Genomic DNA, 20925 nt, shown 5'->3' with positions numbered 1-20925 from the left:
TGAGGAAAGGCCGGGAATTTGGGAATTTGGGAATTTCTGGTATTTTCATGCCCTCGAACTCCCAAAGGTTTATCTAATATATTCCAAGAGCACATACAACCACTGTTCTCGAAACTGGATGATCCTGGGATGGTGGAGTTTGAACGGACCATCTCGCCATATTGGGCACCTGATGTACGAAAATTCCTTGACGGCAAGATGAAAGACAAAGAGATATATAAAGGTCATCTTCGTGATGCCTTCGCAAGCGCCCAAGGAGAACCACCTAACCTTGGGTCACCTTCTGCAAGTTGAAGCAGGGAGGTATTTAATTTCATGCTTGTCCCTGACCCGCGGTCTGCACGGTGCTTCCTTGAGTCGCCGGTGCTGCTTGACCACCGGCACTCTCATTTCAGGCACGCCGAAGTGCTGCTTCTCCCTGGCGATTCTGGGTCCTCCTTCTAGTTGATGACAACTGTTCCATTGTGACAGCATTGCGGGTCTCGCGCTCTGCTGCCTCCTATGCGGCTCATCCGTCGGCTATGTCGTCCTTCAAGGGTCTTTTGTATTCTGGACCTTTCGTTTTACTAACTAGGAATTCTGGTTCCCCGTAGATTCCCTAGAAGACATTATGCCGAGCATACTTTTGGAAACCGATGATTTTCCTCGTTCGTCGACTTTGGGCGGCTTATCCTCCACATAGTCCATGGATATTTGGAGTACAAGCCCCTTGCCAAGGTGGCATAGATGGGTCCGCTCTTCTATTTTCTGTCGGTAAGAACTAGGTGACAGTCAACCTATCATCTAGTCCTACGAACATTCACAACCACGCAGCAGTTTCAGACTAACCTTTTGCACTCACGCGGGAATCAGGCCAGTTTAATGTGAGTTTGTTACATGCGACAGGAGAGCGCAATCTGATATATGTTGTATTGAGGCTTCCCTTGCTTACATGTAGGTTGTCAGACCTGATTTTGTCAGAAGTGATACAGCATTCAGGTCTTTGTCCCTTTGTCCGGATAAAGTTACTTAGAAAGCTAGACGACAGTAGTCAGAACATCACCATAAATATAGAGACTGTCTCCCATCACATCTAGCGTTATGTTCAATTTCCCAACCATAACCACCTCCAAACTGAAATTGGGCACTAAAATTGTGGAAACGTTACTTCTCTTAAATAAACGGCCCCTTAGATATCGATTTTTAGAACAGCCACCTTATATGACTGCAATGTGCCCATGGCATGTATTTCGGTCCGCTGCCCGGTATTGGCTCCTCTTATTTTTTGCTACCTCACGCTCATGTGAATCGCGTACCTTCCTCGTCGGCATTCGTACTTTATTTTAAAGAGACTATGAGCTTATATTTAAATATGTTTGAGACACGCCTCGGGAGCACCTGCCTTGATGCCTAGTTCGTCAGGTTAGGTTCTTGTGCTTGTAGATAATCTACCCTTCTTCTCTCATTTTCCTCTCATCCAACCTTTCATTTTCGATCTTTTCTCTCATCCAATTCTTCGTTTTCTTTCTTTGTTTCTTGTCACAATCTATCGATCTACCAGTCAGCCATGGCTGTCCCAATGTCGATATTTCAGAATCTTCCACTTGAACTGCTGCAGACGATATTCGAGCACCTGCGACGGTCCCCGTCTTCAGTTTACAGTCTATCCTTGACCTGTCGCAGGGTCCATGTTGCCACAACGCCATTACTCTACTCATCGATTTGTTTGACGGGTCCGGTCAGCTCTGGCCAGCTTGCCCGGACTCTACGACAAAGCTCATGGCTGTGTCGTCTTACTGTGGAATTGCAAGTACACTTCCACGATGAGGAGATGGGCCAAAGTTACGAGCCTCTCCTTACTGCTGTATTTGAAATGCGCAACCTGAAAAGCCTGAGCGTGCGCAGCGTGCCGCTCAGAGATATATTCGAGTCAACGAACCACAGGTTGCTCGATTTGCTCAGGAAGGGCGAAAACAACATTGAGATTAAGTCGCCGACTGAGCACGTCGGACAGAAGCTGCGGACCTGTGAGTGCTAGAATCGGGCAAGTGGGTGCAAGGAAAAGGCTAATATCCTCTAGTATATCTTGGAGCAGCATACAAGGGGTTTGACCGAGGTGGATGGTTGCTTGGTGCCAATAAGATTGTCTTTTCTATGGTACAGCTTGAGAAGCTGCACATCCAAGGAGCCAAAATCGAACTCCTACACCCAGGGGCGCTTGCGACAAGCTCGTCTGTTAAGAAAACAGCTCTAAAATATCTCGCGTTTCTGAACCGTGATTTTTCACCCGACACACTTGGCCAAATTCTCGCCTTTCCCGAGGCCCTTACCCACCTTGCAATAAAGGGCCGATGGCCGGACCCGAACGGGTCGTCTAATAGCTGGGCATGTGATAACTTTGTCGACCCATGCGAATACGTCGACAAGATCAAAGAGAGCAGCTCGGCGGGGTTGGAATACCTTGATTTTGATATCTGGTATTCGGAAAGCGACCCTGATTTCGAGTGTTTGGAAGGCTTAAAGCACTTGAGCATCCCTATGGATGCTTATCAGTACTATGAACGGGGGTTGGATGGAGTTCATGAATTGGGTACGCGAGTGCCTATCCAGTTTCTTCCCATCAGTCTGGAGACGTTGGAACTAAGCGAATTTGATAGGACGGGTATCAGCTTCCCAAGCATACTCGAAAGGGTCAAGGTCGGCCAGACACCTAATTTGCGTGCTGTCATGTATCGCAAGTTCTACGGCATGGATGAGGAAGAGAGTGGGGAGGACTGTGAAGGTGAAATTGTAGCATTTCGGGAACTGGGAGTGGAGCTATCCATTACCTCTTGTGCTGGCCCATGTACCATGCCCGAATACGATAATTGGTCGTGTGAATGTTGGATGTTTTACCACACGGCGGGCTAGTGGTGGTTGAATGAGCATACTCGATACAAATGTTGGATACTATGTACAATATATGTTTGAATTAGCAACCTGTCTTCGACCTCCATATTAGTATAGAAGAAAAGGTTCATGTAGGCAACAGCCTACCTCGCTGTGGTTCTCAGACCGCCGATATCAGCCTGCCTCAAAATCTACGAACTTCCCCAGGATATCTGTGGAAATAGTCAAGACGTCCTCTTAAGCAACATAAATTACCAGGAAATTACTCATACCTCGTTCATTTGCAAAATATTTGAATCCCCGTCGATATCATAGACAACCCTGAAGCCCAATCAAGTACTCAACAAGGATGGCAACACCATAACACAATGCGATCTTAGCAACTATGCAATTAACAATTCCTCTGTACGATACACGTTAAACAACTGCCTACTAGCGAATATGAAAGATGTGAGCCCGACTATAGCTCAAAAGCCTCAGTCCCATGACGCGGCTCTTAGCGAGCTCATTGATACCACAAAATAGCACCATATAAACGGGAATCTCGGTGCATAGATCCTCGTGGACATTCAGTCATTGAGCACAAGAGTGGGGTGAAGCGGACTTTTACCATGACCGGAGTGACTGTCTCGCGTAGTCAAACTATACAAGAGCTACTTTGACAAACTGCGTTGCCACTGAGTGCGTTATCGACCGGTCTGACTTCCAGAGACTTGTCCCCAAATATGGAATCTGGAAGCAAAATCAATTTAGGACGGCTGAGCATCAATATCCTACCTTTTTCTCGGAACTATAGCACCAGGGCCGGGGAAGTTGCTTAGATGCCGGTAATTAGCACAAAGCCGTCCGTGGGTACCCACTGACAATATTTGATAGGAATCGGTATCTGTGCAGGTTGGGGCCACAATTCTGGATTGAATCTTAATAATGGTCACGATCAACAGGCCCTTGGTCATCCTAACTAGTATATTGACTCATGTGCAAGTGAAGATAATGGAGAAGATTTTCGTCTTGATCTACCTCCTCGCTACAAGCTATAGCATAATAAGGGTGTAAGGTGGCTTGTATTGTTGAGACATGAATATTTTTTGATGTTGTTCTAGTACCCGTGGCGTGTAGTGGTGTGTTTCTAAGCAAAGGTTTGTCCAATAATGAAGGATAATATGGTCATGAAGATTGCTGCGAATAAAGCTATCTGACAGTGCAAACTGCCTAGAATCAATCAGAGTGGCATTTCATGCATCCAGCCTAGATATGCAGGCTCAAATTGAATGCTCAAAGCAACTTCCACTGACCGCCATGATCCAATTCCCCCCCTCATTCGCCCGTGTCTCATGTCAAATCTGTCATATATTGTTCTCCTGATTCCCTATCCCCAAAGCTAGAGACCTTGCACTGAATTACCCCATGATATCTATCAAGCAACTTTATCTCCCTGTTTCTGGTACTGCCAACGTCCAGGGCCAGTTCCCTATTCACCTCGTCAAGATTACCTCCGAAACCCTTTGTATGGACAAGATTTCCTTTATGAGACTTCTTTTGTCGTTCGTCCTTTTTGCCTAAAGGATGAGACAGATAATTAAAGTCTTGGCCTTTGTTGATGCCCCCATTAGTCCGAAGAGGCTGATTGGTACCACCTAGTACTATAGCGGGCAGCTTCCTCTATCCTGCGTACATTGTTTCTTGGAAATCGCCTGCCTTGGTAGTAGACGGTACCAATCACCCTCTTTGGGTTAATGCGGGACACTTTGATGAGCAGGCATAGGTTCTGGTCCCCTAATAACCGCTAGAGCAGGAATTAAGATGCTGAGCTCGGAAAAAGTTGCGATCCGTGGAAGAGTCTTTGTCTTTGATGGGCATCAATAAAAGGCAAGGCCTTCATGAGATATTGTTAAGCGAGATGTCTCCTTCCTTGTTAGCAACTCTTTATCGACCTTACCTATGAGGTCCTAATTGCTTTTCCATCAATCCTTCATCTTATTACCAATCGATTTCTCGTCCTTCCAAAATCTAGCTTCGGTAATGCCTTCATCAATGCATCTGCCGAGTTGTCCTTCGTATCAATCAGGCGTATCCCAATTGGCATGTTTGGTTTATTGGACAAATCCTTGTTCAAAGCTGCAGCAGCACTGTAACTGTTATTATATACCGGGACCGGAATTGGGACTGGGTGGGTTAAAAAGGGGAGTTCCCGAGGTCATCCATGGATCGCGCCCGTAAAGATAAGGTAGTAGATGGTCACGTGATATAGTGGATCCTCGGATGAGCATTCTCCACACCCGCAGAGCTGTGGTCACACTACGGAGGAGTGATGGGGGTGCTGATTTCCCTCGGGCGCCCCAGTAAGCGCGACCCTCTTTGTCGACATAAGAAGCTCGAAGTTATGAATCACAACAAAGTACATTCCAAAGTTATTTTATGAACCATTCATGGTAGCATAACTATAACATGAACGACGGGGGTCTCACCGACGACTGGTTGACAAGAATATATCGTTGGTCTTGTTACCTTGCATGCACCACATTCGCATATTTCCCTCATTTATTTCAAGCCAGTATCATCATGGGCCGGTCCCACACCGCCCCATGCCTCCAGTGCCGATATCGCAAGGTACGTGCTTTTACAGGTATTGTCCCCCCTAAGGTCCTTCCGCTGAGAGTGGCCAGGTCCGCTGCGATCGTCAACAAGATACCTGCAGTAACTGCAAGAGATTGGAATTCTCCTGCTCATACCGGCGGAACGTCTCTTGTAAGGAGACCAACAAGCAGACAAACGAATCCCTGCCACCGGAACGGCAGCGCGCAAGTCGGGCGTGTGCCGAATGCCGTCGCCAGAAGGCGCGCTGCTCAGGCGATCTCCCCAGCTGTGAGACTTGTCGCCAACGCCAACGCGCGTGTCGCTATACAGATTCAGATTTACCAGTCGAGTCGTCTCAGCTTCTAAAGCCAGCCAGTGCCCTATTTCCCATCCGTCGTCAGGAGCTTCTGCGCGCGATTGATCAATTCTTCCGCCATCTGTACCCCATTCCGTCCTTTGCCTTCCTTCATGAACCCTCAGTTCGACAGCACTGCCTGAACGGTAGCCTAGACCAGAGCCTTGCTTTGTCCCTAGCAGCTGTCACCAATGCATATTTGTCTTCGGATCAACGCCTATTGCAGGAGTGCGCATCATGGACGCTCAGAGCAGAAGCAGAAAATATCCAACATCTGCACCAGCCGTCCATCCGTCGGGTCCAGACTCTTCTGCTGACAGTTCATTATTATATCCGCACCGGCGAGTTTGCACGCGCCTACATGCTAGTAGGACTAGCTGCACGAGCTGCTACGGCTCTCCGACTCAACTACGAGCGCCCAGAGCTTACGTTTGTTGCCCAGGAGACGCGCCGGCGCGTGATATGGGCGTTGACGAGCATCGATGGTTATTTCTCCGTTGGCCTTCCGGAGCATGAGACTATCTCTTATGCCATTATCTATCAGAGATGGCCTTGCCATGAAGAGGAATTCTCCGATGGAAACCCCCAGACATCGACTGGAGCCATCCAAAACTTGACAAAAGCCAACTCAGCCAAGACCCCTAACTTGCTGGCTGCTTGCCATCAAATCAGCAAGATACAGCGTGATGTCATGCGTTTAACACGACAGCTTGCAATATCCGAAGAGCCATTGGCGGCACTGCCTGGCCTCGTTCAGGAAATTCAGAATGATCTGTGGCGCCTGCACGACGATGTGGAACTGACGTCTGAGTTCTCCATTTCAGCCATGACCCGACAGCTGGAGATGAAGCACTCCCGGTGGTTTGCACGCTATCTGCTTGCTGCACTTTCGTGGCATCAGGTCCATTGTGATCTCTACAGGATTTTCTTGCCCGGGTATCCTGAGGCAGTTCCAGCCAGGATCATGAATACAACAGACGCGAGCTTCTGTGAGCATGCGGTTCAAATGTGCCATATACATGTCATGCAGGTTACCGAGATCCTTGCCGGAGTGTTGGCGCTGTCGAATACACCCGTGCTGCCACTCTATGTTGCTGTCTGTGCCTACCAAAGTGCGCGTCTTATTCTGTTTCTGCCATCTTTACACAGTTCAAGACCCGAGATAACTACAGAAAGCGCCATCCGCAGTGCTAACTTGGCATTGAGCGTCCTGCATACGTTCTTCTCGTCCACCCCTTTTGCGGAGAGGATTATTACCGATTTAGAACACCTTATGCAAGCGTCCGTCATGTCGTCTGCGACGGCTAGGGAACCAGGGTACCTATCGAATGCTCAGTCCGACAGTGGTCGGCAGCGGCATAGCCAACTTGCGGTGCACAGTTTGGTCCGTCAGGCGAAGTTTGAGGATGACGACTACGAGAGTTAGAATGAATCCGCCCTTGGGTGTATACTGGCGCTTATACAATTTTGGCGAGTTAACCCAATTTAGATGATGTATACTACAAATGGTGTGACAATACACATACCCAAGTGAGCGCTGTAGCGAGATATCCATTCTCCGTCGAGGGTACTATTAGTAATTATCATTTATGTTGACGGCGGCTTCAGGGTTTACCGTTTACCTACACGTAGGACGGGAATCGTCCACAGTCCGTCTAAAATTGAGTCCATTATCGTCCAAGTTTGCGGAGATCGTAGCTTCTCTACCTCGGTAGGTTGACATCGTGATGCCCCGCAGAGCTTCCGTCATCTGCAACGTAGGCCCTATTTGTCTAGTCGGAGTTTTCTTCATGTCCTTTCATCGCATCCCCACTCATCCTTTGGCCACGCCAATACGAGGTCCTTCTTGCCGACTGCCGCCGACTTCCGGTGGAGTGTGGAGATCATACAAACACCGTGCATATCAAATTAGCGTGCTCCCATGTTCTGCCCCTTCTCATAACCGCTTCCTGCGGGGAGACCGAAGGGATCCATCAATATTCCCCCGCTCCAGTGGGTTGCGAATGAATCGCAGTGGGGAGAAGGACGGTTAAATCTAGCAGGCCCGCCGCCCACCCCTTCAGACATTCAGCACTCGAACATATTTTGCTTTGGCGAGTTACTGTACTCGGCGTCACACTTCCACTGCTTTTTATGCAATATGGCGGCCGGAAACCGCCCCAACATCATCTTCATCATGGCCGATGACCATGCGTCGAAGTCTATTTCCTGCTATGGTGCAGGCATCAATCACACCCCCAATCTTGACAGACTGGCGACCGAAGGAATGCGCTTCAACCACTGTTATGTCACCAACAGCATCTGCACTCCGTCGCGCGCCGCTATCCTGAACAGGGACACACAACCACGTCAACGGGGTCATGACCCTCGATTCTAAGATAAATAAACACATGCCCAACGTCGCCAAACATCTCCGATCAGGCGGCTACCAAACTGCGATGGTGGGAAAATGGCACCTGGGCGAAGGCAAGGATCACGAACCGACCGGATTCGATTACTGGAGCGTCGTTCCGGGACAGGGTGAATACCATGATCCTCAGTTTATCGGCCCAGAAGGCATAAGAAGAGAATCGGGGTATGCCACAGATATCATCACCGATAAGAGTCTGAACTGGGTCCGAAACCGCGACGTCAACCGGCCCTTCTTCTTAATGTGTCACCACAAGGCCCCTCATCGCAGCTGGGAGTACGATCCCAAGCACCATCATCTCTATACTGAGCCAGTTCGTCTCCCAGACACCTTCACAGACGACTACAAGAACCGAGCCAAAGCGGCGAAGGTGGCAAAGATGCGCGTAGCGGAGGATCTCACATACATGGATCTGGGACTGGCTCAGCCAGACGGTGGGAGCGATGTGGTCGGGCCTAAGATGATCGATGCGTGGTGGTGGCACGATCGGAAGGTCCCTGCTCCGGAGGATGTGACAAAGTTACGCCTAATCGACAAGCAAGACGGGACGGTATTCACTTTCAAGACACCCGAAGAGCTAGCGGAATTTAAATTCCAACGATACATACAACGGTATCTTCGTACGATCCAGAGTATCGACGACAATGTCGGGCGTACCATTGATTTCCTCGACGCTGAAGGCCTTGCTGAAAATACGATCGTGATTTACACCTCTGACCAAGGCTTCTTCCTCGGTGAACACGGCTGGTTCGACAAGCGCTTCATGTACGAAGAGAGCTTCCAGATGCCGTTCCTGATTCGATATCCCCGAGAGATTGCCGCTGGAACTGTTTGCGACGACATCATCTGCAACGTCGACTTTGCACCTACTTTCCTTGATTTTGCGCAGCTGCGTGTCCCCACGTACATGCAAGGTGTCACCTTCCGTGAGCTGTTGCGACAAAAGACGCCTTCCGATTGGCAGCAAGTTGCCTACCATCGCTACTGGATGCACCGAGATGTCATCCACGAAGCTTACGCACATTACGGCGTGCGTGACCAGCGGTACAAATTGATCTACTGGTATAACGAGGACTTTGGGCTTGAAGGTACGCGGCCTGGAGGGGAGGAAAAGGAATGGGAGCTTTTTGATTGTGAGAAGGATCCGCTGGAGCTGTTCAACTGCTGGCACGAGCCTGAATACCGTGAGGTTGTAGAAAAAATGACGAAGTTGTTGGAGGATAAGATGCAGGAAATTGGGGATGAGCCTGTGCACACCTATGTATCTACCAAGTAGGAGATAAGCAGCCCATTTCAAACCACTACCCCATTGCGAGAGCGCTATCACACTATTGGTGGACTATAACAAGTTACAGTATGCCTGCACTGTGCCAGGGAGTTATTTATGTTGATGGGGGGACCTACCTTATTCTACTTAGTTAGTACCGAGCGATTGAACTGAGAGTCCACTTATTCAAATACTTAATCTGTAGGAATACGGGATTAATTACCGCGCTAATTACGCACCAAGATATATCTGTGGAGGTGTATTGAACGCCTGTAGGATGAACTTTTTTTTACCGGTATATTATGACGAAATATTCGACATGACTCGACAGCGGATACCTGTGCCATGGCATCCTCTCGAGCAATCCAGTCACAAAAAGGCACATATGGGAAAGGACGTGTTATGGTGATATGAACCGATTGGTCATTGGGGCGGGGAGGTCCATGAGAAAGGCTATCTGGGAGATCGTACGTACTGTACCCAAGCTCGCCACAAACATTCAGGATGGCCAGCCAAAATCCTCCATTTCCGACTCCCGGCCGACTGCCGCTCGCCGTCAGCAGGGAACGGCAATATGTCGCCCACCCCTGTCAGCCAAGCATAGTGTCCTTCCCTGGATATCCCCCGCAATGCGGAGATCACGGCACTGAATCTGGGGTATCCTCCTTACTTGGTTGTCCTATATAACTGGCACCATGGAGCAGGATGTTAGAGGAAGTATCTATATTCCCTTCTAACTTTTATCCATCATCCCAAGAGTGCTTTTTGCCTCCTGTTTGAACCTCATCATGGCCGATCTCAAGAAACCACCCATCGAACCAGCCGGGGTACTCGAGAAAGCGGAGCATGAACATATCGAGGTGGGTAGAAGAGCCGAAATTGACCTCACCGTGCGCGACGCCTTTCGCTATTATCGCCCTGCTGTGATGTGGTCTGCCCTTATCTCCATTGCTACTATCATGGAGTCATACGATATGCAGATTATCCACTCTTTTTACGCATTTCCCCAGTTTCAGAAGAAGTACGGTGTCGAGCTGGAGGAGGGCGGCTATACCATTACAGCCGAATGGCAGCTTGCCTTGAGTCTCGTCGCTCTTCTAGGCTTGATGACCGGCACTTTCGTTAACGGGTCCGTATCGGAGAGGTTTGGAGCCCGGAAAGTGATCATGGTGTCGCTTGTTGCATTGACCGGCTTCGTTGCTATCACATTCTTCGCTCCTTCGATCGAGGTGCTTCTTGTCGGTGAGCTGCTATGGTATGCTTCTGTGTTTATCTCTTTCATATTTAGACTATTGACGTTTTTCCTCTCTCCAGTTCACTACCCTGGGGCTTCTTTGCTGCTGCCACCCCGTCATACGCTGCTGAAATTTGCCCTCTTCCTCTCAGGGGATACCTCACAACATTTGTGAACCTCTGCTGGGTCATTGGAAGGTTACTCGCAACTGGTATCCTGACCGCTACGATGAAGATCCCATCCCAGTGGTCCTATCGAATCCCGTTCGGATTGCAATGGGCTTTCCCGATTCCCCTGCTTATCGTAGCCTGGCTGGCACCAGAATCACCCTGGTGGCTTGTCCGTAAGGGCCGCCTAGAAGAAGCAGAGGCGTCTCTCAAGAGAACTGTTTCAGCACCAGATGGAGTCATCGATACCGGGGCAACTATTGCCATGATACAACATACCATCCAGACAGAGCGGGATATGCAAATCGGAAGTTCATACCGCGAATGCTTCAAGGGGACGAACTGCCGCCGCTCTGAGATTTCCATCATTAGCTGGGGATGTCAGCTCCTTCCAGGCTGGGCAATTCAAAATTATATCACTTACTTCTTCACACTCGCTGGTCTCTCCTCTGGTAACTCATTCAAACTTTCTCTTGGTATGTCTTTTCTCGTTGGCCGGGTCCAATCGACTAACAACCCTAGGCATGTTTGGACTTGCTTTTGTCGGTACCTGTCTATCTTGGGTGCTTCAAACGCATTACGGACGTCGTACCATTTACCTCAGTGGCCTCGTGGCAATGCTGCCGCTTATGCTTGTTGTTGGTTTCTTGGGCGTGGCACCCTCATCTTCCGGTATCCAATGGACACAGTGCGCTTTGCTGTTGATCTGGTTCTTCTTTTATGGTAGGATCCATCGATGTACAATACATGGACTTCAAACCAACTTATGTACCTTAGGATCGACCATCGGGCCCATTCCATATGCGATTGCCGCCGAAGTCGGGGCGAGCAATCTGCGCGTGAAGACGATCGCCCTCGGCCGAGGCACATATTATATTCTCTCCGTGGTGAATTCTGTGGTGGCTCCGTACATGCTGAATCCAAAAGAGGGTAATTTGAAGGGAAAAGCAGCATTTCCCGCTGGGGCCTTTACTATACTTCTCCTGGTCTGGGCGTTCTACAGGCTACCGGAAACAAAGGGCATGACGACTGAGACGCTGGATCATTTGTTTCATCAGAAGATCCCAGCTCGCAGGTTCAAGGAGGATGCGAAGCGTTTCCAGTAGAGCTTCACGTACTAAGGCCATAACCCCTCAGAATACAGCAATTACTGGGCCGCGCAGAAGCAGCGGGGGAGGCTGTGAAGAGCTCAGAAAGTGCAGGTGGCCCCGGAAAGACATACTGAGGGTTCAGGTTTTGGTATGGAGGGTGCGGTGAATATTCTTAGTCTTCAATCGACATCCTGTCGAGTTCGACTTGAGTCAACTAAATAATGCCACTCGAAGTAAGGATCTTTAGACACCAGTCCGTCAAGATATCATTTATTACATCTTGGGATCTTACATAAAGGATTTACTTGCATGCGGTTTGGCATACCGTTTTTCATCTTTCTCGGGTCTTTATTCCTATTTCCGGGAAGCTGTATTAGAGACCTTCATAGTTGGATACATAATTATAAGGATAGAAACAGCTCCCTCGCTCTTCATATAGCCTTTTCTTATCCTTTCGGATCTCCTTTCATGAGTCTAAGACGCAATAGACTGCCGTACGGGGAAGGGGCGATTGAGTACCTTAACTACCAGTTGGCACGGGGCCACTTTCCTTGTACACTACTCTCCCATATGGGGTGTAACACCCCCTTCCTGTGTGTTGACTGCCCTTTCCTTCCATGTTCATCATCCATCATCGTCCCAGGTAGCATGAACAGATCCGTGCGTTGATGCAACCATCACCCCTGCGCATCTTTACAGCCCACTGAGCAACCGACAGGCCGTTGTTTGATTCTCCCTCTCCCGACTCATCGTCTACGGAGACCTCATCTCGTTTCTAAGGCTACGGGATCAAAGACGTGAGCGAACTTCGAATCTACTGTTCTCCAGCAGCCACCCACATATATGCGCAACTGTCAACCTCGGTACCAACCAGAGACACGCCAGCCAACTGTGGTCTCCCAGACACCGAGCGGGGAGGGTCAACCATTCTCACATCGGATACCCGACCACTCATCATTACCTTGGAAGAGGTGCTCTGACCCGCCCAACCCCCAAGAGTCCGACCCGTGACACGCCAATATAGCGGTGACACTCTAGTTGAATGCAAGAAAGCCGGTTGCGACGCTCGACAAATGGGAATCGGACGGGATAAACCAGCAATCCTCAAGGACCCAGCGTATCAAAGATCACTGAGGATCCCAGTACGCAGAATATTGTAGTTTCCAATGCTTCTTGGTAATTCAGCTCGAGAAACTCACACGGCAAGCCAGGTCTTCTGCAGCCGAGACTGACATCAGCATCAGGCGGGGGGAGAACTGAAAGCCGTTGAGGACACCATCTAGATTGTTCAGGACTTCTAAAGGCGCATGGTGTACCTCGGTAAGTACCTATGGGCAAATTACTGGACGATTCAACTCTTTGGGTCTCACCATGGATCACATTAATGTCCTCGTTACCGGCGCTAACAGTGGTATGTGGAACGGTATCCTGGAACTGTTATTTGAAGACGCACAACCACAACCAAATTACCACGAGATGAGACCAGAGTACGAAATTTCGAACGCCGTGGCTAGTTTGCCTAAGGCTGGAGGCACTACGTTAGATCGAGGCTCTCTCTCTCTCTTACTCACCCTCCTCCACCCGTGGAAGCCTTTGCCACGAACGATGGTGCCCACATCGATATTCCGATCGCCAAAACCAGTACCACTTTTCCTTAGGCAAATATGTCGGAGGTCAAGGTGGATGGGAGCCCGAAGCACATTGACGTCATTTTGGGTGACTTTATCCCTATCTACCAGGCTTTCCAACGAGGGCCAAGTCCACGAAGTGGGATATAATCGGATCTAGCTCCATCTCCCTGACAGTAAGCGGAGTCAGTGTATTCTATTTGGTGGCCTATGTGCTAGTATTATCTGGAACAGGTGTGCCATCAATACCAATCTACTTGAGCCCGTCAATAGGTGATTTGAACACCTGGCCTCTAAATTATCCTGACCATTCGGAGGAACTTTATCCCCATGCAAAATGCTGCATACGCTCTCACCAAAGATGCTCGCCTCTAGTGCACATGCCAAGATTTCTCCGAGACGCAGTTTGGCTGCTAACTATGCTGTCTCAAACCAACCGGAACTGCTCCAGCCAAAGCCCTTCAATCATTCTGGTACGATCCGTACCACCAATATCAACGGCATCGTCCATCTATGTTCCAACAAGAGACACGCCCCTGCCTGAAGGGAGGCGGATGGAGCCGACTTGCTGGGGGAGTTCGGCCATAAGGAGATTCATTTGGGAGGTACTTCAGTTCGCGGCCAAGGCAATACGATAAGGACGAGCTTTCTGATACTTCCCTGTGGATGTGGCATGCGGGTATTGGGCAGTCCCAATGAAGCCTGGTGACGAATACAAAGTTTCCCGTGATATCCATACATGGACAATATGCCTACCAGTGGATGAGAATAGGACTGGAATTTGCACTTAGCACCTACGCTCACTTCACAGATCTAGTTTTCGCAGCATTGCCTGGGGACGAGACCAACCCTCGGATGGAATCAGTTATTGAAGAAGCCCGACGCACTGGCCCAAGTGACTAATCCCCTCAAGAGCGGGGAGGGAAATAAGAAGGTGGAGGGAAAGGATGTGGTGCCGTGGTCGAGGTGATTTGGGGCATTACTCTGGAGCATCGGCGACTTTCAAGGTTTTTTGTGCCGGTCTTTCTAACAGTACTTCTTTAAATTACTAAGAACATCATCGAGACCTCATGACCTGTACTTTATAAACATCTGGATAGTCCTCTTGTGAAGCAATCTAGTTGCTAGTACCACCGACAACGTACTGCTTCTCGGTCTTCAGGTTGTTAAGCATATCATCGCTGAGATTGAGTGTATCCGAAACAATTTGTTTCGGCGTGGACGCGATCCATTGGCCAAGAGCCATATCTAATGCCGTCAGCACGTGAAACAGAAACCATTTGACAAGGAAGAAGTACCTGTGAATTCAGGCGCCTGGAGAACCTCCACAAAGACCAAGTCTTCATCACCGGTGTTCTCAATATAATGGCTATTAGACTTTGGGAAGTACCCAACATCACCACCACTATAATCAAACGTCGTCGCAGAGTCAGGAGCAGTGAAAAGCGTCGCTCGCCCTTGACCCGAAATAAAGAAAGTCCATTCGTCACTAGTTGGATGCCAGTGAATTTCACGCATGCCGCCCGGATGAACAGTAACAATAGCAGCGGAGAAGTTGCTAGCGATAGGGAAAGTGAGCGGGTCAACGATCTTGACTGAACCACCGGCGACTTCGTGGGCCGGCTGCTCGGAGAAATGATACGAGTAGCTCTTGGCGCGAGGGATGAGACCGGCAGTTGTTGTCACATTCTGTTCCTCGATGTCAGCTGGGGCAGGCGTGCCCTTGAAAATATATAGTTCGTCGTCCGGGATCTTGCCAAAGGCTGATACGTCGACGCCGAAGTTCTTCGAGAGGACCTCTCTCTGTGTGGGGTTTAGCAAAATTGGACTTCATTTTCAATTCAGAATTCGCTTTTCCTACCGGGGTGTGGAGGAAGACCTCTGTTGCAAGGAATGTATTATCCTCACTAAAGTCTCCATCGTCAAAGACTAGAAGGAACTCGACTCCATCGTCAAGAGCTTGAATAGAATGAGGAAGGCCACTAAAATTCGAACCATCAGCATGAAACATTGCTTACGCATGTCACAATACTCACGGTGGGAAAAACCACACATCCCCAGCAGTAACATCGTCGATAAATGTCTCCCCGTTCTCGTTCACAGCCTGGAAGCTTGTTAGTACTTATTTTGTGAGTTCAGAATAAGCAAGTACCTGAATTCGACACGATCCATTGAGTACCAGGGACCATTCGGCGGCCACATGCCAGTGAAGCTCGCGGTAGCCGGCAGGCGCCAGGCGCATATCGACACCTGCCATGAGCGTCGCGTCCGGCATCACGTTGGTGTTCTCTTGGCGGGCCCAACCAGCTCCATCTATTCCAAGTCTTATAAAGAAAAACATAAGTATTACAATATACTTGTTCAGGTAGAAAGGATTACCTGTTATGGCTCAATCCTAGAACGGAGTCAGTAACTTGCATCTTTACTGACGGTCACCTGTAGACTTACCCATCGGCCACTGCGCATTAATTGTCTGTCCATGGTCAGTTCCGGGAGGTGCAAGCTTGTCACTATTAATTCTATCATAATAATAGTTTCCTGCAATAAAGGACAATGCAGTCAGCATGTAGTCTAATGCCGTGATAATACATAGTAGTGAAGGGCGTCGTACTCGGACCAGGATCATCAGAACCCGTGGAACCACGGATCGGCTGGGGATTATCGGCTTTCACGAAATCTAGGTGAGACCCGATTTCGGGATCTTCCTTTTGTTCAGGAACAAGAGTATACTTGATGTCGGGTCGCGAGTCGCTGCCACCACTGTTGTCTGGCGAATATCCAACTAGGGAGTTGGTTCCTCGAAGATCGGGGTTGGGGGTATCCCTACGAGCAGGTGCACCATGCGCCAAGGGTAACACGACAGGAAGTAGAGTAACTATGGGTTGGAACTTCATGTTATATTTTGGAAAGGCTTTGGGTGCAATTGAAAACAAAGGTGGTTGCAGTAGAATGAAAAATCGCTCTAGTGTCACGTACCAGGCGCCTTTTATATGTCTACAACTTGGGACTGGTAAACAAAGGTTGAACATTCTCAATCACAGGCTTTCGTATTGCATCATTCCTTCGACATAGTCAGGTGGCGGTTTCTCCAAAACCTCGCATAATGGAGCTGAGGTTCCCCTCATACCGATACCAAACAAGGCAAGGCACCGGAACTTCGGCTCTAAAACATATTATATGAGACATTATTATTTGCGAGGGATTATAGTCATAAGCGGGGAGACGGGCCAGGTACGTAGGAGTACGTGATGGATCGGAGATAGGGCTGAATGTGACACCACCCCTCACCTGCAGGAATCAGTACAAGATCCCAGGTAACCCCACACTCCCCTCAGCGATTCACTAAAATTAGTAGACGTTCCGGGATCGCCGCTTGCTGCATATTGCGATGCCAACCAAAGCCGGAAACGGGATGCATGATAGAAGTAATAACTGCGGGCAGTTGCGGCTGACGTGAAGGTGGTGCGCTGGCTACTACAAAGTCCTGCCGGCCCCGGCGCCGCGGGCCTCCTTCGAGCCTATCAATCTGAGTCGTTATCAAAGCAAAACTACCTAGACCCGCTATGAGTAAGGACACGTCGGAACAGCAAGGTTCTCCAACAATGCGTATAGGATCTGGGCTGCGTCGATTTATCAACAAGGTGTGTGAACACGTCATAAAATCCTAGTACGTTGCACAAACGAGCAGGAATATCGATCAATATTGGGAATGTGCTAAGCTTCACAGCCAAGGACGCCGAGAAACGTTAAAAGACGGAATATCCCCGTTATATCCCCGCTCGGTCTACTCCGTACTTAAACAACAAAAAAATGCGCGATCTCCACTTAAGAAGCCTTCGATATTTCACTAGTGCCACTGATGGCCTGATACTTCCCGTCTATCACCGGTCGACCACAGCCCAGCGTTTATCACTGATTATCCTTGTCTGACTCTAGTTGATACTATTTTAACCTGAAGACTTTCAGTATCAAACTATCCAGAATTGAGGTTCAGGTTTCCAAACCGAACCCTTCTCGTGGGCGCACATTGCTGCAGTTGTGTTTAAGGAGCACTGTGGTCTCAACGTTTGCGGGTCATTATGCGGGTGGCACGAGGACCCGGACAGTTAACCCAAGGATAACATCCTCCTATGTAGATTGGACTGTTCCTAATGGGGTGAGTAAGATTCTTGACCCACACTAAGCGAATTGAGACACCGAGCGAGACTGCACCTTGCACCTTTCCAAAAATAGTGCAAAACGCCGCGCGTTCTTGAGTCGGGCGAGGCCACCCTTTAGTCTAGGTAAGCAGTTGAGTATTAGGTGCGCATTAATCTCGTAATTGAACAGTTATTATTACCTACAACTCCGCATCTATTGGAGAAGCAAGGACTCCCCGGATGCATTGTTATTTTGAAGCCCCCACCTACAGGGCAGATAATGTCCATTGATTTGGCCCGCATATTTAGGCAGCCACCTTCAAAACAATTCGATCTACGCCCTGGTCACTCTGCGCCTTCGCCCTGTCTTCCAGGCCAGCGCCCTGCCCTGCTAGACGCCATGGCTGACACCCCCCGTGGCTACCGACCTGGTCAGCTGGCGTAGGGCGTGGTTACCCAGCCCACTATATAACTAAAGCGATATCCACTACAAAGTAGATTAAATTGATTTCGCAACAACACGCAGCCATATACCGGATTAGTCATCAAGCTGTGGTCTAAATGGCACACTCCACTGACTATTTCACATGCGAGCCGGCATCTGCAAAACACAGTAATGAATGCGATAGAATACAGTATTGTATTTGAACAAGCATGACCTAATTGATAAGCATTTTAATGGCAAATATAAATTTCGTACATGTCGGGAACGTGAAGATATATTCTTGTGGTATCATTGGGTAAATAACTTACTCTTCTACCTAGGTAGGGCCGGAATCTAATTTACTAGCGTCTTCTTGCTCGCACTCAATAAAGTAAATAGGTCATGTAAGATTGTTGATATCGACCTCGTCGGCTCCGGATCAATGCCTAAAACACATATCTGAATTCCTTGTTCTGTAGATCTGTAGTATCGAGCAGCTGCGTCTGGGGAGCAATGTCATGTTTCTCTTGGTCCTGTGACACTGTCCCTGCCCCCTGCTGCTTGTCGCGTCTACTATTCGTCCAACGCAGATAGAATAGAAGGACGAATCCATCAACAACACAAACAATCAAGCAAATAATAATCGCCAGGAATCCACTCTGTTATATAATTAATACTTTCTGTAGGTGGCTAGAAGAAAGCTCAAAACATACCTGGTATTTTGGTGCTTCTTTCTCGAAAAACAACTGCGGACCGATGATATTTCCCGTACAATACATGATGAAGTAAATTGCACTGACGGTGGCTTTCTTTGTAAAACCACCTACGTTAGAACTGATCATTGCCATTGAGATAGGCATTGCAACGGAGTAAATCCCCATGAGAAGCAGGCCGGCATAACGGGAAGCTACAGAGCTGGTGGCATAAACAAGGGCACTACCAATGATACTGCTTAAGTTGTTAGCGTCCTTTGAGTTCTTCACTTCGAAGAGGGAAATCTTTTACCTTATCACGTTGCATCCGACCATAACGAGACACCGGGTATTCGGCACCTTTGATGAGATGACACCCCTAAGGGCCTGTTTCAGCGCAACCCATACATAAGATCCCAAAACAAGGACTTACGATAGCAACACAAAGATGAAAACGACCGCACCACCTGGTATACCAAGCAACAGCGTGTGGAAAGTTGAAAAGCCGAACCCTTGTAGGACCAATCCGTTGAACTGCAACATATCAGCACACGAAGCCCTTTAATTTATTCGGGCCATTCGTCATTAACTGACCGCGGTGAAACCACCGTTTGGAATATTGCCTGCCAATATCAAGATCGCAAGCAACCAAGTCTTAACATCCATGAAAGCTTCCATAATCTGCGACTTATCAATGGTCGAGTTTTTGAACCCAGTTTGATTTGCCTTCAGTCGTTCTATCGCAATGAGTCTTTCCTCTTCGGTGAGGAAACTGGCAGTAGTCGGCGAATCGGGCAATCGGAAAAGCATGACAATTCCCCACAGGAATGTAATGATTCCAAAAATGATGAATAGCCACTGCAGGATAATGTGAGCGATGACGCTAGGGATTAAACCCTTTGAGATGTATTGAAGCTCACCTGCCATGCCGTAAGACTGTTTTCGATTTGGAGTATTCCAACAGCGATCAAGTTGCCAAAAATCAAAGATAAAGAATTTCCACAAAACCAGATACCATGACGGAGTGGCTGTTCAGATGTTCTGTACCAAAGAGAAGTGATCAAGGTAAATCCTGGTGAGAGACTTGCTTCTGTACACCCGAGAAAAAAACGTGCCACCATCAGACCGGCGAAGTTAGTAGTAGCTGCATGACAGGCCAGAACGACGGCCCACGAAATGCTATATCTCTGTTAGACCCCATAGCCTGTTGAACAAAAGGGAATGGACCACGAACAAGACTGTAGAAAGATATTTGCCTAGTGGGAACTTGACCATCAACAGGGATGCCGGGTACCTGGTAGTTATCAGCCAAAATGCAAGATCATCACCAAGGAAGGGAATATTCACGAGAAGAACAAGTATCCGAAGTAAAATATGCTGGATGACCAACTGTACTGGGAGCCGACTAGATGAAGGTCCTCTCGAATACCCATAAGGGAGGTGTAATTCAATGTCTGCTTATCCAGAAATGCCATCATGTAGGCGAACACCATAATTGGAAGAACCCTAGACAGCATCATTAGTGAGTCACCATGGGAAAGGTCTTGCCTATTAAAAAGGCTCACATCAAATCAATTTTCCGAACCAGCTTCTTCTCTGCGTCGGCAGAGAATTGGAATGAAGACTCAAGGGCACCATTTTCAACACTTTGGGCGTCCACCTTATCATCGTACTGATTTTTCTTCTTGATTGAGTCTTTTGACATTTTGGAAGCGATGAGTAGCAATAAGAACTGCAAATGCAAGCAGAACTGAGAAGCATCCTGTGCGGGAACAACCTGTCTATTTATGTGGCAGGTATGCTTCCCATTTCGTATACTTTGCTTTGATACGAGAATAGAGTTTTCCCCGCAATATCAAAAGCCAACCGAGATAACGGTATCTTCTCTCATCTTCCCATTGGCTGTTTCGGCAAATTAGTTCGACCTTGGCATTGTGTGGGCTGGCAAGATACCAAGAACTGCAACCGGAGCTTTAAATCAGAGCTGATTGGTCTTCGTATCTAGGCTATTTCCTCAGATAGGCATGCTTATCAGGTGCGCAATGTTTTCATGAGAGGCATTCAATATATACA

At 48.5% G+C, this 20925-nt stretch overlaps 7 protein-coding genes across 7 annotated transcripts; 5 read left to right on the top strand and 2 right to left on the bottom strand.

Annotated features, from left to right (window-relative positions):
- Window positions 1–1546: 1546 nt before the first annotated feature.
- Window positions 1547–2889, top strand: N7519_007907 (F-box protein; the record flags this gene model as incomplete). The annotated part of the gene is made up of 2 exons (XM_057294683.1): window positions 1547–2006; window positions 2060–2889. The coding sequence occupies 2 exons, from the start codon at window positions 1547–1549 to the stop codon at window positions 2887–2889; spliced, it is 1290 nt and encodes a 429-aa protein (XP_057149494.1).
- A 2541-nt stretch (window positions 2890–5430) lies between these two features.
- N7519_007906 (Zn(II)2Cys6 transcription factor) lies at window positions 5431–7226 on the top strand (the record flags this gene model as incomplete). The annotated part of the gene is made up of 2 exons (XM_057294682.1): window positions 5431–5478; window positions 5535–7226. The coding sequence occupies 2 exons, from the start codon at window positions 5431–5433 to the stop codon at window positions 7224–7226; spliced, it is 1740 nt and encodes a 579-aa protein (XP_057149493.1).
- A 714-nt stretch (window positions 7227–7940) lies between these two features.
- On the top strand, window positions 7941–9486 carry N7519_007905 (sulfatase family protein; the record flags this gene model as incomplete). The annotated part of the gene is made up of 2 exons (XM_057294681.1): window positions 7941–8082; window positions 8135–9486. 2 exons carry the CDS (start codon window positions 7941–7943, stop codon window positions 9484–9486), a joined length of 1494 nt encoding a protein of 497 aa, XP_057149492.1.
- A 779-nt stretch (window positions 9487–10265) lies between these two features.
- N7519_007904 (uncharacterized protein) lies at window positions 10266–11984 on the top strand (the record flags this gene model as incomplete). Its single annotated transcript, XM_057294680.1, has 4 exons — window positions 10266–10732; window positions 10792–11354; window positions 11401–11601; window positions 11656–11984. 4 exons carry the CDS (start codon window positions 10266–10268, stop codon window positions 11982–11984), a joined length of 1560 nt encoding a protein of 519 aa, XP_057149491.1.
- Window positions 11985–13934: 1950 nt separating this feature from the next.
- On the top strand, window positions 13935–14141 carry N7519_007903 (uncharacterized protein; the record flags this gene model as incomplete). Its single annotated transcript, XM_057294679.1, has 1 exon — window positions 13935–14141. The coding sequence occupies one exon, from the start codon at window positions 13935–13937 to the stop codon at window positions 14139–14141; it is 207 nt and encodes a 68-aa protein (XP_057149490.1).
- Window positions 14142–14714: 573 nt separating this feature from the next.
- Window positions 14715–16491, bottom strand: N7519_007902 (putative oxalate decarboxylase; the record flags this gene model as incomplete). The annotated part of the gene is made up of 8 exons (XM_057294678.1): window positions 14715–14845; window positions 14896–15400; window positions 15459–15579; window positions 15634–15701; window positions 15750–15921; window positions 15977–15992; window positions 16046–16135; window positions 16209–16491. 8 exons carry the CDS (start codon window positions 16489–16491, stop codon window positions 14715–14717), a joined length of 1386 nt encoding a protein of 461 aa, XP_057149489.1.
- Window positions 16492–18606: 2115 nt separating this feature from the next.
- On the bottom strand, window positions 18607–20557 carry N7519_007901 (allantoate permease family MFS transporter; the record flags this gene model as incomplete). The annotated part of the gene is made up of 9 exons (XM_057294677.1): window positions 18607–18819; window positions 18874–19108; window positions 19166–19231; window positions 19286–19386; window positions 19447–19710; window positions 19773–20031; window positions 20087–20146; window positions 20200–20358; window positions 20418–20557. 9 exons carry the CDS (start codon window positions 20555–20557, stop codon window positions 18607–18609), a joined length of 1497 nt encoding a protein of 498 aa, XP_057149488.1.
- Between the last annotated feature and the right edge of the window lie 368 nt (window positions 20558–20925).

Source organism: Penicillium mononematosum (assembly GCF_028829835.1).
Source record: "Penicillium mononematosum strain IBT 11891 chromosome Unknown utg000003l:1.0-8172316.0:1.0-8177699.0, whole genome shotgun sequence".
Classification (NCBI taxonomy): domain Eukaryota; kingdom Fungi; phylum Ascomycota; class Eurotiomycetes; order Eurotiales; family Aspergillaceae; genus Penicillium; species Penicillium mononematosum.
This window is presented reverse-complemented; position numbering and strand designations above follow the sequence as displayed.